Source organism: Oncorhynchus nerka, linkage group LG10, assembly GCF_034236695.1.
Source record: "Oncorhynchus nerka isolate Pitt River linkage group LG10, Oner_Uvic_2.0, whole genome shotgun sequence".
Lineage (NCBI taxonomy): Eukaryota > Metazoa > Chordata > Actinopteri > Salmoniformes > Salmonidae > Oncorhynchus > Oncorhynchus nerka.
The window spans coordinates 46,714,680-46,735,865 of NC_088405.1; the positions used below are offsets into that span (position 1 = coordinate 46,714,680).

Consider the following 21,186-nt stretch of genomic DNA (forward strand, 5'->3'; position numbering starts at 1 on the left):
TGAGACTCAAAACTGAGCGCAGGTGCATTCTGTTTCAATTGATCATCCTTGAGATGTTTCTACAACTTGATTGAAGTCGACCTGTGGTAAATTCAATTGATTGGACATGATTTGGAAAGACACACACCTGTCTATAAAAAGGTCCCACCGTTGATAGAGCATGTCAGAGCAAAAACCAAGACACGAGGTTAAAGGAATTGTCCTTAGAGCTCTGTGACAGGATTGTGTCGAGACACAGATCTGGGGAAGAGAACCAAAACATGTCTGCAGCATTGAAGGTCGCCAAGAACACAGTGACCTCCATCATTCTTAAACGGAAGAAGTTTGGAACCACCAAGACACTTCCTAGAGCTGGCTGCCCGGCAAAACTGAGCAGTCAGGTAGCAGACAGAGAGGTGACCAAGAACCCGATGGTCACTCTGACAGAACTCCAGAGTTCCTCTGTGGAGATGGGAGAAGCTTCCAGAAGAACAACCATCTCTGCAGCACTCCACCAATCAGGCCTTTATGGTAGAGTCACCAGATGGAAGCCACTCCTCAATAAAAGGCACATGACAGCCCGGTTGGAGTTTTCCCAAAAGGCACCTAAAGACTCTCAGACCATGAGAAACAAGAAACCAAGATAGAACTCTTTGGCCTGATTTCCAAGCGTCATATCTGGAGGAAACATGGCACCATCACTACAGTGAAGCATGGTGGTGGCAGCATCATGCTGTAAGGATGTTTTTCAGCGGTAGGGACTGGGAGACTTGTCAGGATTGAGGAAAAATTAACAGAGCAAAGTACAGAGAGATCCTTGATGAAAACCTGCTCCAGAGCGCTCAGGACCTCAGACTGGGGTGAAGGTTCACCTTCCAACAGGACATTGAGCATAAGCACACAGCCAAGACAACACTAGAGTGCCTTCAGGACAAGTCTCTGAATGTTCTTGAGTGGCCCACGCAGAGCCCGGATTTGAACCCGATCAAACATCTCTGAAGAGACCTGAAAATAACTGTGCAGCAACGCTCCCCATCAAACCTGAGCTTGAGAGAATCTGCAGTGAAGAATTTGAAAAACTCCCCAAATACAGGTGTGCCAAGCTTGTAGCGTCATACCCAAGAAGACTCGAGGCTATAATCTCTGCCAAAGGTGCTTCAACAAAGTACAAGGGAAAAGGGTCTGAATACTTACGTAAATGACATATTTCCATTTATGATTTTTAATAAATTAGCAAAAATGTATAAAAACCTGGGGTATTGTGTGAATAAGGGGGGAAAAACTATTTTATAATTTTTATAAATAAGGCGGTAACCTAACAAAATGTGGAAAAAGTCAAGGGATCTGAAAACTTTCCAAAAGGTACTGTATACTAGGTTGAGGTTAGTTGTATTACTTTTACCCATTTTTCTCCCCAATTGGTAGTTTACAGTCTTGTCCCATTGCTGCAACTCCTGTACGGACTCGGGAGAGGGGAAGGTTGAGAGCCATGCGTCCCCCGAAACACGACACTGCCAAGCCACACTGCTTCTTGACACACTGCACACTTAACCTAGAAGCCAGCTGCACCAATGTGGCAGAGGAAACACCATACAGCTGGCATCTGAAGTCAGCGTGCATGCGCCTGGCCCCCCCAAAGTCGATAGAGCGCAATGGGACAAGGACATCCCGGCTGGCCAAAGCCTCCCCTAACCGAGACAATGCCGGGCCAATTGTGCTTTGGTTGCATGCTACTTTATGTCAAACATATTGCTGCTATAGCCTATACCTGATGCTTAGTGGTCTTATGCTGCCATCTATTGGAAATATTTATCAGTTAATTTATTCATTCATATAAAGACTGAGAAATAAAGTGTATTTTTCTTATTAATACCTGAGATCAGTCTCAAACCTGCCCCACCTATCTCACCCCAATTGCTGGACTTTTACATAGAGGTTACTAGGTCACACCCAGTTCAAACCACATTTGAAATATAAAACATAACATGTGGCTTGTTTATCAAGTGTTCTGCCTTGCAATAATAAATACACTGCTCAAAAAAATAAAGGGAACACTTAAACAATATAACTCCGAGTCAATCACACTTCTGTGAAATCAAACTGTCCACTTAAGAAGCAACACTGATTGACAATACATTTCACATGCTGTTGTGCAAATGGAATAGACAACAGGTGGAAATTATATTAATATAAATTAATTAATAAATTATTATTATTATATATAATTATATAAATTATTATTATCCACTGGCTTCCAGTTGAAGCTCGCATCCGCTACAAGACCATGGTGCTTGCCTACGGAGCTGTGAGGGGAACGGCACCTCAGTACCTCCAGGCTCTGATCAGGCCCTACACCCAAACAAGGGCACTGCGTTCATCCACCTCTGGCCTGCTCGCCTCCCTACCACTGAGGAAGTACAGTTCCCGCGCAGCCCAGTCAAAACTGTTCGCTGCTCTGGCCCCCCAATGGTGGAACAAACTCCCTCACGACGCCAGGACAGCGGAGTCAATCACCACCTTCCGGAGACACCTGAAACCCCACCTCTTTCAGGAATACCTAGGATAGGATAAAGTAATCCTTCTCACCCCCCTTAAAAGATTTAGATGCACTATTGTAAAGTGGCTGTTCCACTGGATGTCTTAAGGTGAACGCACCAATTTGTAAGTCGCTCTGGATAAGAGCGTCTGCTAAATGACTTAAATGTAAATGTATAGGCAATTAGCAAGACACCCCCAATAAAGGAGTGGTTCTGCAGGTGATAACCACAGACCACTTCTCAGTTCCTATGCTTCCTGGCTGATGTTTTGGTCACTTTGAATGCTGGCGGTGCTTTCACTCTAGTGGTAGCATGAGACGGAGTCTACAACCCACACAAGTGGCTCAGGTAGTGCAGCTCATCCAGGATTGCACATCAATGCGAGCTGTGGCAAGAAGGTTTGCTGTGTCTGTCAGCGTAGTGTCCAGAGCATGGAGGCGCTACCAGGAGACAGGCCAGTACATCAGGAGACATGGAAGAGGCTGTAGGAGGGCAACAACCCAGCAGCAGGACTGCTACCTCCGCCTTTGTGCAAGGAGGAGCAGGAGGAGCACTGCCAGAGCCCTACAAAATGACCTCCAGCAGGCCACAAATGTGTCTGCTCAAACGGTCAGAAACAGACTCCATGAGTCTGTGCTTACAGCCCAACGCCGTGCAGGACGTTTTGCATTTGCCAGAGAACACCAAGATTGGCAAATTTGCCACTGGCGCCCTGTGCTCTTCACTGATGAGAGCAGGTTCACACTGAGCACATGTGACAGACGTGACAGTCTGGAGACGCCGTGGAGAACATTCTGCTGCCTGCAACATCCTCCAGCATGACCGGTTTGGCGGTGGGTCAGTCATTGTGTGGGGTGGCATTTCTTTGGGGGGACCGCACAGCCCTCCATGTGCTCGCCAGAGGTAGCCTGACTGCCATTAGGTACCGAGATGAGATCCTCAGACCCCTTGTGAGACCATATGCTGGTGCGGTTGGCCCTGGGTTCCTCCTAATGCAAGACAATGCTAGACCTCATGTGGCTGGAGTGTGTCAGCAGTTCCTGCAAGAGGAAGGCATTGATGCTATGGACTGGTCCGCCCGTTCCCCAGACCTGAATCCAATTGAGCACATCTGGGACATCATGTCTCGCTCCATCCACCAACGCTACGTTGCACCACAGACTGTCCAGGAGTTGGCGGATTTTTTAGTCCAGGTCTGGGAGGAGATCCCTCAGGAGACCATCCGCCACCTCATCAGGAGCATGCCCAGGCGTGGTAGGGAGGTCATACAGGCACGTGGAGGCCACACACTACTGAGCCTCATTTTGACTTGTTTTAAGGACATTACATCAAAATTGGATCAGCCTGTAGTGTGGTTTTCCACTTTAATTTTGAGTGTGACTCCAAATCCAGACCTCCATGGGTTGATACATTTGATTTCCATTGATAATTTTTGTGTAATTTTGTTGTCAGCACATTCAACTATGTAAAGAAAAAAGTATTTAAGAATATTTCATTCATTCAGATCTAGGATGTGTTATTTTAGTGTTCCCTTTATTTTTTTGAGCAGTGTATAATAACTAATAAAAAATAATACAGCAAAAAAAAATGTTTTGATTTTTTAAATGATCAAAATGCTACTAAGTACTATAATGGCATATACTAACGTAATATTACTACTAAAATAGTTTCTAAAAGTGTTTTAGGCTACCCTACCCTAGAATTAGGTTTTAGGGTTAAGGCTAAAATAGGTTATACATAGGTTTAGGGTTTTTAAGGCAAAAACCAGTATGGGTTTATGGCCTTCTGCAAGTACTAGATAACTCATTTGCGACACTTTTTTCCCCTCCCTTTTTTATTAACAACAAATCAATACAGGAAGTACATGAGGGACCACAAGTATATATGGATAATAATATGGATAATATACAATGGACAATTGAGCTTGGGGGTACAATATCACAATACACTTGTAATTCTAACAGCTTTTTTGTTAGTAGAGTATTTAATTATTTTTGTAGGGTAAGAAATTTTGTTTTTTTTTGTTTGTAGATTTACATTTGTGAATATGAAATTTGGCCAAAAGAATAATGAAATGAATTACATAAAAATGTTTCAGCTTATTCCTAACGTAGGTAAAGAATCCAAGCAGTACATCTCTCCACAATAATGTTAAACCTTCATAAAATTGTTCAATTATAAATCTACTGATGTCTTGCCCCAGTTTTCTTACATGAATACAATGCCAAAGAAGATGCACTGTTTCTGGGTGGTCATTACAAAAAGAGCAATTTGAGTTGATGTTTTCCTTAAACTTCTTCATATAGTGGTTGGCAGGATAATATTTATGAATAATTTTAAAGGAAACTTCCTTAATTTTGTTAACAAGTAGGTATGTGTGTGGCAACATCCAAACTTTTTTCTAACGGATATGATCAATAAATCCATTCCAATAAGAAATGACATAAGGTATACAACATCCTGCTGCAACAAGGTTTATATCGCTCTGTTGTTGAATGGACCAAAAGAGAAACAAATCTTTCCTACTGATAAGTCAACAGGGTCAATACAAGGTAGGCTTTGAGGGTCAGGTTTTGACACGTTCCTGAATAACAGAGCAAAACCTGAGGGAATGGCATCTAAAACAATTGCAAAATCTTACATGGACCTTGTAAAGTGATAAGAATTCCTTATAACTGAGTAAAAGACCCTCTGCATTTACAAGTTGGCTCACCAATAGGATATTATTTCGGAACCAATATTCTAAAAACAAAGAAGTATTTTTATACAATATATCCCAATTATTTCATATATAATATCTGTGTGGAGAAAAATTGTGTTTATAAAATAAGGGCCATGACAAGAAAACCTGCCGATGAAAAGCAGAAAGTTTCACTGAAACTTTGTCAATATTATAATTGCAAAACAACATGAAGGCCACCAAAAGTAGAGATTATATGATGATGAACACAATTCCAGATAGAAGTGGGTCTTCTTAGGAATTGTTTTATCCAAATAAAAGTATTATTTAAGGTAGTAAAGTCCAGAAAATTCAGCCCACCATTCTAATCAGTGTTCATTACAACAGTTTTCCTAATGTAATGGGTACGGTTTCTCCACAGAAAGTTGAAAAGCATCTGGTCTATCTCTGCTTATTTTACTGTCAACATAGAAAAATAGAGCTCCATATGTTAGTCTAGAGATACCTTCAGCCTTGGTTATTAGGACTTTTCCTTTTAAAGATAAGTCCCTCTGTAGCCATTTATTTAGCTTCTTCTGGGTTTTTTTAATAAGAGGGTTCAAATTTAGTAAGCCTCTAGACTTCTGATCCTTTATAATGGTTATGCCTAAATATGTAAGTTCTTCTTTTACTGGAATACCATAATATGAAGGTGTCGCAATCTTTGACAGCCATGAGTTCACATTTATTAATGTTAAGATATAGACCAGACACTTTGGAAAAGGATTGTATCACATTGATCGATATGGGAATTTGGCTAGCATCTTTCCGAAAAAGTGTAGTATCGTCAGCCAGCTGGCTTATAATCATTTCTTTACCAGCTATGGAAATACCTTGTACAGGACTATTATTTAAATAATTTGCAAAAGGGTTGGGTGATTAATAAAAACAGGTACGGAGAGATAGGACAACCTTGCCTGATTCCTCTCTTTCACTCAAATCTAGGTGAGGTGCCATATTTCAATTTGATAGAGCTGTTACCATTTGCATAGAGAGTCTTAATAGCATTACAGAAAAAAATCCCCAAAGCCAAGTCTCTCAAGGGAGTGGAAGAGGAACTGATGTTCTACTGTGTCAAATGCTTTATAAAAATCTAAAAAATAATATAAAGCTATCCTCGGTTATTAGGTCTGAGTAGTCAAGTATGTCTAATACTAGTCTGACATTGTAAGAAATATGTCTGTTCCTCATGAAGCCAGACTGTGTTTCATCAATGATTGCATCCAGGACTTCTTTAATTATTTTTTGCAAGTAGTAAGGCTAATATCTTATAGTCATTATTAAGAAGACAAATTGGACGCCAGTTATCGATGAGCAGCACTTCTTTTTTAGGCTTAGGTATCAGTGTTATTAACCCCTGACTCATTGTAGGAGGGCGAACATTGTGTTTAATACTCTCTAAAAAAGACTTCAAATAGGAAGGGAGCTACTTTTTCAGAAAATAATTTGTAAAATTCTGATGTAATTCCATCAACACCTGGTGATTTATTGTTCTTTAGATGTTTGATAGACTCTATAATCTCTTCAAGTTTGATGGGTTCATCACACTGTTTATATTCTATATCACTGATAGAGTGAACATTATTCAGTGAGTCAAAAAACATATCTGTGGATTCCTGACAGTACATAGAACTATACAATTATGTAAAAATTGCTACAGTATTTAGCGATAAATTTTTGGTCATCTGTAATAACACCATCAATGTTTAACTTATGGATAGTGTTATTTTCAGAGTGAAATTTCTCAAGTCTAAAGAAATAGTATGAATTCTGTTCTCTTTCCTCAATCAATTTTTTCCTAGATCTAATAAAGGCCCCTTCTGCTTTTAATCTATATATATTATCCAATTTATTTTGTACCTCAATTAATTCCATCTTCTCCTCCCCCGAGAGGCCGGCTGGGGACCTCTGACAAAGGGAAGTTATCTTAATGATCACCTTTTCCTCCTCAGCTCTTCTGGTCTTAGCAAGATTACTCCAATATTTTCTAAGGTATTTGGACACCTCAAATTTAAAGAGCTCCCAGTTCTTGCAATAAGATTTTTCTTCACAAGTCCTTTCCCAAAAGTGTGAAAGCAGATCTTTAACCTCAAACTTAACTATATCATTATATAATAATGAGCTATTTAACTTCCAGCAGGATGCTCTACCAAGGTTAGTATCAGGGGTAAATATTTTGATATCAATGTAAATGGCCCTATGGTCTGTGAGGGGAGTAGTACAAATATTTGTAGTAACACACTATCAATACATTTGGATAAAAGCCAAAAATCTATTCTGGATTGTCTGGAACCTGTTTTGTTACTCCAAGTGAATGATCTGTCGGCCAGAAACCTCTCTCTCCATATATCAGTATAATCAAACCTTTCCATAAAAAGTATTAAACCCAAATTCTGATTGGTTGGCCTACCTTGGGGCCATCTATCAGTTAAATTATCTATAGTAATGTTAAAGTCCCCTCCTATTAATAATAACGAATTGGGAAATTTAGATAACCAATGAAGTATATGTTTCCCTATAGATTCAAGCAACTCATCATTCTCATGTTTGGTGTTGTACCCGTAGAAGTTTACAGTAATGAGCGTACTGTCATTGTAACTGATCACAAGACAAATAAAGTGACCAAAGGGGTCACATTCCGAGTGTAGAATATTACCACCAAAGGTATTTCTCATTGTAGTGACACCAGCGGAGGGTTCAGATCCATGGGAGTGCAAAATATTGTTGCCCCACTGTGACCTCCAGAAGTTGGCATCAGCCGAAATTGAGTGAGACTCTTGCAAAAAATCTAAAAGCTGTTTGAAATTGTTTAGCAAATAAAAATAAGGCCTTGCGCTTCCCATTTTTTCGTAACCCCCTAGCATTAAGAGAAACTATAGACAAAGACAAAACAACAAAGATTATATAAAAGTATTAACTTTGGTAGGATAGGTCAAAAACGTAGGAGCAGTGAATATAAATGACAAGGAACAGAGATCTGCACCATTTAAGTCAATTTAAAGTGAAAATAGTTTATTCCATAAACTTTGAGCTAGACGTTATCCAGCTTTTGAAATTCAACTCAACTGGAAATTATGTTCAAGACAAGGGTTCTTGTAGTAAGAGAGACTAAAAACCCTCTTTAGTGTAATCAGGAACTATTCTGAGAAATAAAATACAAAATAATATTTTAAATAAAAGGGTACCTATTACTTTAAGTGCATATGAAAACTGATCATTAAAAAAAATGAATAAAAAATGTTTTACATATTGTATATATATTACATGTTCCTAAGACCTTTTTCACTTGGAAATAAGTATTAATAACTAAATAGAAAAATAACCGTGTAAAGTCAGAGCAGACCTGTATGCCCTTTAAAATAGTATCTTAGTTACTATATACATAAAAGATAAATACTGCTTTCAGTCTTCTTCGTCAGTTTGTAAACAAAATAGGTTTTCTGGTCATACAAGAACAAACTAATAAATTGAAGGACCTGAGTATTCCGAAAAATTGTCAAAATAGTCATGCCACACTTGCTAGACTCATAATCTGAGTTAACTGCGTCAGATTTTACAAATCAATGAGCTCGACTTCTAGATTCCTAAAAATGAACAGATTGACGCATATAAAATTACTCAGCAGCCATTTAGAAACAAATCACCCCAAAAAGTTAGTTATTTAAAAAAAAATGTACTGTCTGTTTAAAATCGGCCACATCTTTAAGAAGAGGACAGGGACATGCGTTTTGTTTAGGTTTTACAACTTTTTCTTAAAAAAAAAAAAGTGGTTAACCTTGACCAGAAAATGTTTAATGGTTGAGGGCTATGCGCCAGCCATCACTAGCACTGTGGGTTACCACAACGTATACCCAGGAGAACAGTGAGCTTGCTCACCAAGTAGCCGTAACCCTGTTAATAATGAATTACCCGAGGTAAATCTACAGGGTTAACGCCCTAAAATAACATCTGCTTTTTTCAAGATTACTTCAACTATGGCAAGTAGCTGTGACATATGGCAATATTATGAAACTGAGCTCCATGGCGGATGCATTTAACTCGTTTTTATCAGAAAAAAAGCGTTAAAAATGTAATGTGTCCAGCCTACTACCGTTGTCGCAGCTGGAATCAAACATTATTTTTGCATTAACGTCACCTACTATATTGGAGCGTCCCCGCCTCCCGCTAATTTAACATTTACCGATATATAAAATGTATAAGTACAAGTACCCCTCCCCAAAAACATTCCGGCAGTTATTTGTCGGACGCTGCATATTAACCACACAGGACGCCCATGGGCGGCGTCTTTTATATGGCTATTAACTGGCTAGCTACACAGAAACAAGTCTATGTGCGATATATATCTGGAATGATTAATTGAACGACAACTAACCACTTCAGAGGAATACATGTTTTTATAACTCTGATATTTTTCGGCAGTACGTAATCGCATGCTAGATTATTTCTTGAACGTTTCCTCCCCGAGGAGCCAATAACAAATACCCATTCATTTGTTTAGCCAATAGCAGCGCGTGTTATGTAGTTTTCCACCAATCGATGTTCAATGAAGGCTGTCCCAAAAACTAAACTCCTCGTGCACCGTACTCTCAGATTCTTACCTGTGCGTTTAGAACTTCACCAGACATCTCCTCGCAAACAAACTGCCCAGAGATGTTATCAAAATGGTGTTCAAAATCATTAAAATATATATGCTGTTATCGTAACGAAATAGTAAATGAATGTCAAATTCCAATCCACCTTGGATCAGTGACCTCGACGACCATGTCATTTCCGTCAGAGTAAAAATGAGGCGTGGCGAGTGTAGTTATGTGGCGCGTTCAAGGGAGTTTGACAATGTAGGCAGCGCTGCCCTGTCTGTCCGTTAGTTTCTTTGCTCACCATAGTTGAGAGACCCAAGGCATAAGCCTACTTTTCTTACTGATAGCATGGCATGTAAGTTCATAACTAGTGTAGCTATATAAAAGGCATCTTTCCCATAATATTTATACACAGACAATGGTTTCTCTGCTAATAGTAATATATTGTATTGAACATTAGCTACTTATTTCAATTGACAGTCTTGTGTAAACACATTTATTTGTATAATGACTGTTTTGTTTGTTTATTGTAATGGGTAAACCTGGGAAATAAGATGATGTCTGATGGGTTGCAGTGCACTTAGTTAATAAGTCTGTGTCATTTGGATTCAATGCACTTTCGGGGGAATCATGGCGGAATTGGATGTCGATATTGAAACGAAAAGCGAGTCGAGTGGAGTTGCAGAAGATGAATGGAAAACAGTAGTGTTGAAGAAAGTGTTGAAAACTGAAGGGGATGATGAATGTGTGTCAGACAAGTTTTTGTTTCTTGTTTGGATGCGATTTTTGGATAACAATGTTTATCTGGGATATCAGTTTGGGGGTTTCGAAGAAGGTGAATCTTGTGCTGGTAAAAGTGGGATCAGTCAGTGTGACCACGAGTGGACTTGTCCTGATTAATAGTGTGTCTGAGGAACAGAGGAAGAAGGCAGTGACCACTGGGCACAGACATCAATTCAACATTTATTCCACATTGGTTCAACACCATTTCATTGAAATGACATGGAAACAATGTTGATTCAACCCGTGTGTGGGCATCACAAGAGTTGTGTAGTGCTTCGAACTCCAGAGTAGAGCACCTGTTAAAGGAGTCATCTCTGGGGTGTTGTTGGATACCCTTGCGACAAGAATCCCCAGTGTGGTTAGTGCCCGTCACACTGGCATGGGCACAGTTTTGCAGGTCTGAGCAAGCCCCCCCCACACAGTTTAATAGTTAATCTAGTTCTATTTTACACATTGTGATCATTTTGCAGTTTTAAAGCAAATTTCCAATAAATAAATGTTTTATCATGGCTTATGTCGTGTTTATATGCTATCTGGGGGGCCTAACCCCCATGGCCGTGATGCAATTGTGGTGGGGATCATGACTCAGAGTTCATGGAATGCCCTGTAAAGGCATTTTCATACATAGGGTTGGTTTACTTCTAGCAGAACTTGGCTAAGTGAAGCGAATATCTGTGCTCGCAAACTCCCTAAAGACCTTCGCTTGAAAAATTAGAAAAAAAACAGCAACATTACTGTTGTTTGAGCTACTGTAGCAACAACATAGCCATAACACTTCCTCAAAATAATCTGAATTGATCTAAGATAAATCAAGAAATCTGTAATAAATGTATGTTTTTGCCAAAGAGGTCTTAATCAAGGAATTTTTCAATCTAACAAAGATCATGAAAACTAGTAGTCTCGCGAATGACAACAAACACTTCACTGAAGAATCCCCTTCCATAGTTCATTCCTACAAGGAGTAGTACTGTTGACCAATCACCGACCGAAGGGGCGTAGATGTTGGCAACCGAGCTTCAACTTGTGTCAAGAAAAAAGTGTGTGTGCAGGGAATAGACAAAAATGTGGACAATAACTTCAAAATATATTGGCATAATATATGCGCAAACTGTTTAGACTGGGAAGCATGCGACAGGCTAAAGAAAGTAGGATGTTGATGTGGCAAAAGTTAGGGTGGTCCATCAGATTTGCTATGTGTAGGCAATTAAAATAATTGTGGGAGCTAGTGACACTAGTGTTGAAGATATGGTAGTGGATGTACCAGAGCCCACAGTGAATATCCGTCAATCAAGAGCACCGGATATGCTACATGTGAAGAAAGTGGATTTGTGGCATTCATTGCAACTATGATAAACTGCACGGGTCAAATAAAAAGGAAGACGAAGGAAAATCTTTGTGGATGCTGAGGAAAAATATCTCGGTCTTCAGGAATTCAGATCTGCAAGGGTTATTGGCGACGGAAAATGTGATGGCCCTCCCAGGCTCCTGGATAATTAATTTTAACAGACGGAGGGAGCATTTTGATGAGTGATTTTGGGGTAGTTAAACGAGTTTTTTTTCTTTCTAAATATTTTATTTTATGATATTTTTTTGCTGCACAGTAGGTGGCGGCAATACAACTTTTTGGACGTAGTCCGCTGCAAAACCCCAACGAAGACGATTCAATCAAATACAGAAGGGGAAACCCAGAAATGTCACAGGGGCTATAAAGCTGATGCATCTGTTTAGAATGTTTTCTCAGCACAGAGCTGAAGATGGAGTTACATCGGTATGTCACTGATAGCAAAGCCCGGAGAAGAGGAATATTGGAACAGGGACACGGAAAGGTTGATTTCGGTCTGTGCCAAGCAACTTGACTAAAGGTAATTGAAAGGAGTGATTTCTGGGGTAGTGTTAAGTGTGAAGGTGGAGCAACTGAAGTTGAAGATTCCTGGTATTTGTAATGCCCATCATTTGGTGCGACACAGACTCGGTGGGGAGCGTGGTGAAACGGAGGTGTCAGTCTGTCCTTTTGAGTTTTGATTCTTTACCTAACAAAGTCATGTTAGGATATATAAGTTATGCGGTTGGAGCTTTTGTGCCAAATCCCACTGCGGTGTTACAGGTGCCACGATTATGTGTTGGAGAGAGATTCCAAAATGTGGAAAGTGTGCAAGAGGGCATTGGACAGAGGATTGCATAGTTTCTGTGGGAAAAGTTGTGTGTCATCTGAAGGGGCAACCATGTTGCTAGGGATCGGAAGTGTCTGGTAGGAGAGAGGCAGGTTGAAGTGGCCATGCTCAGAAGTGAAGAAGGTGTTTTATGCTGAAGCAGTCAAGAAAGTAGAGGAAGATGGCTCAAGGGTGAGATCCTGAGAGGGTCCCTGTGAGTAGTAGATCTGTGCCAGCACAGAGGGATAGGCCAACCTGTACTTGGGTGTACGAGATTTGACTTCAGAAGAGTTACAGAGTGTGTTGAGAGGTGGTGTCCCGTCCACCCAGGCCTTTGGCGTGGTGCAGGAGCAGATAGGGTCAAAGTAGTAGGGTGGGGTAGTGGGTTTTTTAATGACTGTAGGGTTAGTTGGAAGGGTGTTTATATTTTTTCTATACATTTTTTTCTTCCATTTTGTATCACAAAGTGTAACGTATTTATACTATTGTCCAGTTGGGGACGATAATGCACCATATTGGATGCCCACCACCATTAAAGCCCACTGCAGAAGAATAACGTTTTCTTACCACCAAATATGGTAGTGACAGGAAGTTCAGTCGTAGGTAGTGGGAGATTTTGTCAACAATGAAACATCTGATCTCAATACATTTTTCTATTCCCAAAACTACAATCTGTTACAAACACACTACACTAAGTCTTATAGACTTGACACTTTGCTAAAGTGTAAAAAAAATGGTTGTTTAGAAGGAGTGCAAGGTCGAATTGAGTTTGTGCACACACAGACTTCACAGAGGAGACGTTCCCTAACGGAAATATGCAAATACAAGCTACAATGAGCCAATAGGATCTCGCTAGCTCTTGATTTAACCACCTCCTTGCATTTCTGCCCACTATGTTTTGCTCCCACTGTAAACGACACAGATTAACCATCTTGGGTTAGTTGTAAATATCTTTGATTCAATGCATTATTTTGAATGAGTGTTGCTTGCTGTTGATGGTGAATAGGGCTCCAACGAGGGGTTCCGGAAGTGGATTCTCACTATTGTTATTTTACTGCTGCTCTTTAACTACTTGTTATTTTATTTCCTTTTATAATTCATATTTAGACTGCATTGTTGGGGCCTGTAAGTATGCATTTACTTACTGTAAACCTGTTGTATGCAGCGCATGTGACTAATAACATTTGATTTGAGCAAACTCCAAGCGGGCTGTCATTTACTGAGGAATGGCTTCGGTCTTGCCACTCTACCATAAAGGCCTGATTGGTGGACTGCTGCAGAGATGGTTGTCCTTCTGGAAGGTTCTCCCATCTCCTTAGAGGAACTCTGTCAGAGTGACCATCGAGTTCTTGGTCACCTCTCTGACCAAGGCCCTTCTCCCCCGAATGCACAGTTTGGCCGGGTGGCCAGCTCTAGGAATAGTCTTGGTTGGTTCCAAACTTCTTCTATTTAAGAATGATGGAGGCCACTGTGTTCTTGGGGACCTTCAATACTGCAGAAATGTTTTGGTACCCTTTCCCAGATCTGTGCCTCGACACAATCCTGTCTCTGAGCTCTACTGACAATTCCTTCGACCTCATAGCTTGGCTTTTTCTCTGACATGCACTATCGACTGTGGGACCAAACCATGTCCAGTCAATTGAATTACTGCAGTTTAACTGATTCCCGGCCCAGAAAAAGGCCATTTCCATAGACGGCCACAGAGAGAATTCAAATTAGAAAATGACTAATAAGACACTTTAGTCATCACATTTGCGCACAAAACATCCATTGAATTATTCAAATTATTGTCGCAGAGGCCGATTTTTTTTTCTCCAGCACTCATAAAGATATTAACTTTTTTTTTTTCATTTTCAATGTTTGCCATGTTTTTGGATGACGTCGCCGTTGCTCACGCTGCTCCCTGTACGCACTGAGTGCTAGTGCGCATGTGATGTTGGTCCATATAATCCGGATGAAACCTGGAAGGTCTATGAATCAGTGTATGCGTACATGAGGGCATGCTGCTCCAGTTTCAACTGTACTGCCTGCGGCTATGGAATCTTGACCTGTTCACCGGACGTGCTACCTGTTCCAGACCTATTATTTGACCATGCTGGTCATTTATGAACATTTGAACATCTTGGCCATGTTCTGTTATAATCTCCACCAGGCACAGCCAGAAGAGGACTGGCCACCCCTCATAGCCTGTTTCCTCCCTAGGTTTTTGCCTTTCTAGGGAGTTTTTCCTAGCCAACGTGCTTCAACACCTGCATTGCTTGCTGTTTGGGGTTTTAGGCTAGGTTTCTGTACAGCACTTTGAGATATCAGCTGATGTACGAAGGGCTATATAAATAAATTTGATTTGGTTTGATGAGTAGATTACCTTAAAATGAGGGAAAGGCTGCTTACTTCGTCGGAGGACGAGGCTTCATCAACGTTTAAGAAATCCATATTCCTCCCTAAAATCTCACCAGAAGGAACAGATTGATGGTTTCAGCCATGGTATTCTCATTTTCCTTATATTGTTTAACTTTACCTAACAAGCATCAATTGACCATTTTTCGGAATACTCAGGTACTTCAATGTATTAGTTTGTTCTTGTATGACCAGAATACCTATTTTTTTTACAAATGTACGAAGAAGACTGAAAGCTGCATTTATTTTTTATGAATACAGTAACTAAGATACTGTTTTAAAGGGCATACAGGTCTGCTCTGACTTTACACGGTTATTGTTCTATTTAGTTATTAATACTTATTTCCAAGTGAAATAGGTCTTAGGAACATGTATATGTAGGAACATGTATATGTAAAATATTTTTTATGATCAGTTTTCATATGCACTTAAAATAGTACTGTAATTGCTGGACTATTAAGCGCACCTGAATATAAACCGCACCCACTGAATTATTAAAAAATATGTATTTTGTACATAAATAAGCCGCACATGTCTATAAGCCGCAGGTGCCTACCGGTACATTGAAACAAATGAACTTTACACAGCCTTTAAACGAAACACGAATTGTAACAAAAATTAAACAGTGGCCTACCAAGAAAGTCATTGGTCACTATCTTCCTCCTCCTGTGCACTGAAACCACTGAAGCCATCTCCTTCGGTGTCGGAGTTGAATAGCCTCAGAATTGCTTCATCCGATGTTGGATCGTTTTCATTGTCGCTCTCGTCACTTTCATCCGGAGGCAAATACCCCGCTGAGCTCATGCTGCCCCTTCAACACGCAGCAGTCCAGCCTTTCGAAACCCGTTGATGATAGTAGATTTTTTGACAATGCTCCACGCTGTCAGGACCCACTGGCAGACTTGACCATAAGTTGCTCTTCGCATGCGGCCCGTTTTAGTGAAGGATTTCTCCCCACTTGTCATCCAAGCCTCCCACTGAACAAGGAGCGCCACCTTAAATGCACGATTTACACTGATGTCGAGTGGCTGCAAATACTTTGGGCCATCTGCTTTTCTTCCCTCTGAAAGCTGTTGTTGTCTTTTTGCACTGAGTCAGTTCCTCACGCTGCTTTCCAACGTCTTATCATCGACTCATTAAGGCCAAGCTCCCGTGCAGCAGCTCTATTTCCTTTTCCAACAGCCAGATCGATCGCCTTCAACTTGAAAGCTGCATCATATGCATTTCTCCGTGTCTTTGCCATGATGAGGGTGACAAAATTACTACCGTAATCAGAATGATGGGAAGTTTGAGCGCGCTCGATTTACGTCACATAATGTGACGGTGCTCAGTTTTTTGGCGGCATGAATCTTGTGAAAGCGGGAAAAATCCATAAATTAGCCGCGCCATTGTATAAACCGCGAGGTTCAAAGCGTGGGAATAAAGTAGCGGTTTATAGTCCGGATTATTATTTTGTATTTAATTTTTCAGAATAGTTCCAGAATAGTTCCTGATTACACTTTTTAGTCTCTCTTACTACAATAACCCTTGGTTTGGTATTGAACATCATTTTCAGTTGAGTTGAATTTCAAAGCCGGATAACGTCTACCTCAAAGTTTATGGAATAAGCTATTTTCACCTTAAATTGACTTAAATGGTGCAGATCTCTGTTCCTTGTCATTTATATTCACTGCTCCTACGTTTTTGACTCATCCTACTACAGTTAATACTTTGTTGTTTTGTCTTTGTCTATAGTTTCTCTTAATGCTAGGGGGTTACGAAACAATGTGAAGCACAAGGCCTTATTTTTATTTGCTAAATAATTTAGAACAGCTTTTTCTTTTTTCAAGAGTCTCACTCAATTTCGGCCTCGGGTCACAGTGGGACAACGATATTTGGCTTTCCAGTGGATCTGAACTCTCCGCTGGTGTCACTACAATGAAAAATACCTTTGGTGGTAATATTCTACACTCGGAATGTAACCCCTTTGGTCATGTTATTTGTCTTGTGATCATTTACAATGACATTATGCTCATTACTGTAAACTTCTACGGGTACAACACCAAACATGAGAATGATGAGTTGCTTGAATCTATAGAGAAACATATACTTCATTGGTTATCTAAATTTCCAAATTCGTTATTATTGATAGGAGGGGACTTTAACATTACTATAGATATAGTAGGCCAACCAATCAGAATTTGGGTTTAATACTTTTTTATGGAAAAAGTTTGATCTTACTGATATATGGAGAGAGATGGTTCTGGCTGACAGATCATTCACTTTGAGTAACAAAACAGGTTCCAGACAATCCAGAATAGATTTTTGGCTTATATCAAAATGTATTGATAGTGAGTTTGTTACTACAAAATATTTGTACTGCTCCCCTCACAGACCATAGGGCCATTTACATTGATATCAAAATATTTACCCCTGATACTAACCTTGGTAGAGCATCCTACTGGAAGCTAAAAAGCTCATGATTAAATAATGATATAGTTAAGTTTGAGGTTAAAGATCTGATTTCACACTTTTGGGAAAGGGCTTGTGAAGAAAAATCTTATTGCAAGAACTGGGAGCTCTTTAAATTTGAGGTGTCCAAATACCTTTGAAAATATTGGAGTAATCTTGCTAAGACCAGAAGAGCTGAGGAGGAAAAGGTGATCATTAAGATCAGAGGTCTCCAGCCGGCCTCTCGGGGAGGAGAAGATGGAACTAATTGAGTTCCAAAATAAACTGGATAATATATATAGATTAAAAGCAGAAGGAGCCTTTATTAGATCTAGGAAAAAAATGATTGAGGAGGGAGAACATAATTCACCCTGTTTCTTTAGACTTTAAAAAATTCACTCTGAAAATAACACTATCCATAAGTTAAAGATTGATGGTGTTATTACAGATTACCAAAAATGAATGCTAAATACTGTAGCATTTTTTACAGAAAATTGTAAAGCTCTACGTACTGTCAGGAATCCACAGATATGTTTTTTTGACTCACTGAATAATGTTCACTCTATCAGTGATATAGAATCTAAACAGTGTGATGAACCCATACAACTTGAAGAGATTATAGAGTCTATCAAACATCTAAGGAACAATTAATCACCAGGTGTTGATGGAATTACATCAGAATTTTACAAATTATTTTCTGAACAAGTAGCTCCCTTCCTATTTGAAGTCTTTTTTTAGAGAGTATTAAAAACAATGTTCGCCCTCCTACAATGAGTCAGGGGTTAATAACACTGATACCTAAGCCTAAAAAAGAAGTGCTGCTCATCGATAACTGGCGTCCAATTTGTCTTCTTAATAATGTCTATAAGATATTAGCCTTATTACTTGCAAAAATAATTAAAGAAGTCCTGGATGCAATCATTGATGAAACACAGTATGGCTTCATGAGGAACAGACATATTTCTTACAATGTCAGACTAGTATTAGACATACTTGACTACTCAGACCTAATAACTGAGGATAGCTTCATATTATTTTTTAGATTTTTATAAAGCATTTGACACAGTAGAGCATCAGTTCCTCTTCCACTCCCTTGAGAGACTTGGCTTTGGGGATTTTTTCTGTAATGCTATTAAGACTCTCTATGCAAATGGTAACAGCTCTATCAAATTGAAATATGGCACCTCACCTAGATTTGAGTTAAAGAGAGGAATTAGGGAAGGTTGTCCTATCTCTCTCTCCATACCTGTTTTTATTAATCACCCAACTTCTTGCAAATTCTTTAAATAATAGTCCTGTACAAGGTATTTCCATAGCAGGTAAATAAATTATTATAAACCAGCTGGCTAACGATACTACACTTTTCCAGAAAAATGCTAACCAAATTCCCATATCGATCAATGTGATACAATCCTTTTCCCAAGGGTCTGGGTCTATATCTATATCTATATCTTAATATTAATAAATGTGATCTTATGGCTGTCAAAGATTGTGTGACACCTTCGTATTATGGTATTCCAGTAAAAGACGAACTTACATATTTAAGCATAACCATTACAAAGGATCAGAAGTCTTGAGGCTTACTAAATTTGAACCCTCTTATTAAAAAAACCCAGAAGAAGCTAAATCAATGGCTACAGAGGGACTTATCTTTAAAAGGAAGAGTCCTAATATCCAAGGCTGGAGGTATCTCTAGACTAACATATGGCGCTCTATCTTTATATCTTGACAGTAAAATAAGCAAGGAGATAGACCAGATGCTTTTCAACTTTCTGTGGGGAAACCGTACCCATTACATTAGGAAAACTGTTGTAATGAACACCGATGAAAATGGTGGGCTAAATTTTCTGGACTTTACTACCTTAAATAATACTTTTAAGATCAATTGGATAAAACAATTCCTAAGAAGACCCACTTCTATCTGGAATTTTATTCCTCATCAAGTCTTCTCTACTTTTGGTGGCCTTAACTTCATGTTGTTTTGAAATTATAATATTTACAAAGTTCCAGTGAAACTTTCTGCTTTTCATCAGCAGGTTTTCTTGTCATGGTCCTTAATTTATAAACACAATTTTTCTCCACACAGATATTATATATGGAATAATTGGGATATATTGTATAAAAATACTTCTTTGTTTTTAGAATATTTGTTCCGAAATAATATCCTATTGGTGAGCCAATTTGTAAATGCAGAGGGTCTTTTACTCAGTTATAAGGAATTCTTATCACTTTACAAGGTCCCTGTAACACCTAAAGATTTTGCAATTGTTTTAGATGCCATTCCCTCAGGTGTTGCTCTGTTATTCAGGAACGTGTCAAGACCCTGTTGACTCATCAGTAGGAAAGATTTGTTTCTCTTTCGGCCCATTCAACAACAGAGCGATACAAACCTTGTCGCAGCAGGATGTTATCCTGCCAACCACTATATGAAGAAGTTTAAGGAAAACATCAACTCAAATTGCTCTTTTTGTAATGACCACCCAGAAACAGTGCATCTTCTTTGGCATTGCATTCATGTAAGAAAACTGTGGCAAGACATCAGTAGATTTATAATTGAACAATTTTATGAAGGTTTAACACTATTGTGGGGAGATGTACTGCTTGGATTCTTTACCTACGATAGGAATAGGGTGAAACATTTTTATGTAATTAATTTCATTATTCTTTTGGCCAAATTTCATAGTCACAAATAGTCACAAAAAAAAAAAAAAACATTTTCTTACCCCACAAAAATAAATTGAACTGTATTTTAAGACAATTAAATACTCTACTAACAAAAAATCTGTTAGAATTATAAGTATATGTATGTCCCTTAAGGTCCTTGTGTAATGTGATATTGTACCCCCTAGCTCAATTGTCCATTGTATTTAATCTATATATACTTGTATTCCCTCATGTACTTTCTGTATTGATTTGTTGTTAATAAAAAATACATGTTCAATATTTTAAAAAAAAGATTACCTTGAAAGATTACCTTCAGCTAACATCAGTTATTGTGAATATTGAAGCATTTGTGTAATCATAAAAAGCGTATTATTTATGAAGGTCATGTTAACTGATTGATAAATCATAGAATTAAACGTATTGGATCTCTTAAATCTGTGTTGACCTCAGATCTTATTTTCGGCGTTAATCCCAAAACTTTATTATTTCCCCATTGCCATGGCTGAACTAAGAGAGATAACTAATTTCCGGGTTATTTGACTACATGCTGGCGAACTCTATTATACATCAGTTACATTGGTGTCTATGGGAGACCCACCCCGTTAAGTAGACCGGAACTGATCATTTTTTTCAATGGTAAACGTCTTGAGAGGACTATCTTCATTTATCCACCATCATTGACCCTATCCTCCACATGTTCCTTTTCTCGTCGCTGCCTTTTCTGGTCGTCACTAGTTACCACAGCCACAAAGTCATAAACCCGGCCCATTTATACACTTTCTCTTCTTAAAATCCGATTTTAAACCTAACTTTGATCATAATCACACTGCTACATGTGTCTAACCTTAAAGTAAGACCAAAAAGCGATTTAGTGTTTTCATGAATCTTTACGACATAGCCCATTTGTCTTTGTGGCTGTGGTAACTAAGTGATAACCCTTTTACCTTGCT

General features: G+C 39.1%; 1 protein-coding gene across 2 annotated transcripts in view; it reads right to left on the reverse strand.

Annotated features, from left to right (window-relative positions):
• Positions 1-16,578, reverse strand: part of hmbsa (hydroxymethylbilane synthase a) — a 33,470-nt gene extending 16,892 nt beyond the window's left edge. The window contains exon 1 of one of the 2 annotated variants that reach the window (XM_065023454.1): positions 15,777-16,578. In XM_065023454.1, the coding sequence (XP_064879526.1) occupies positions 15,777-15,788 (12 nt within the window). In that variant the 5' untranslated portion in view covers positions 15,789-16,578. Of the gene's footprint in view, positions 1-9,833; positions 10,012-15,776 lie in introns of those variants that run through there. The other variant, XM_029670050.2, reaches the window with a different exon arrangement.
• Between the last annotated feature and the right edge of the window lie 4,608 nt (positions 16,579-21,186).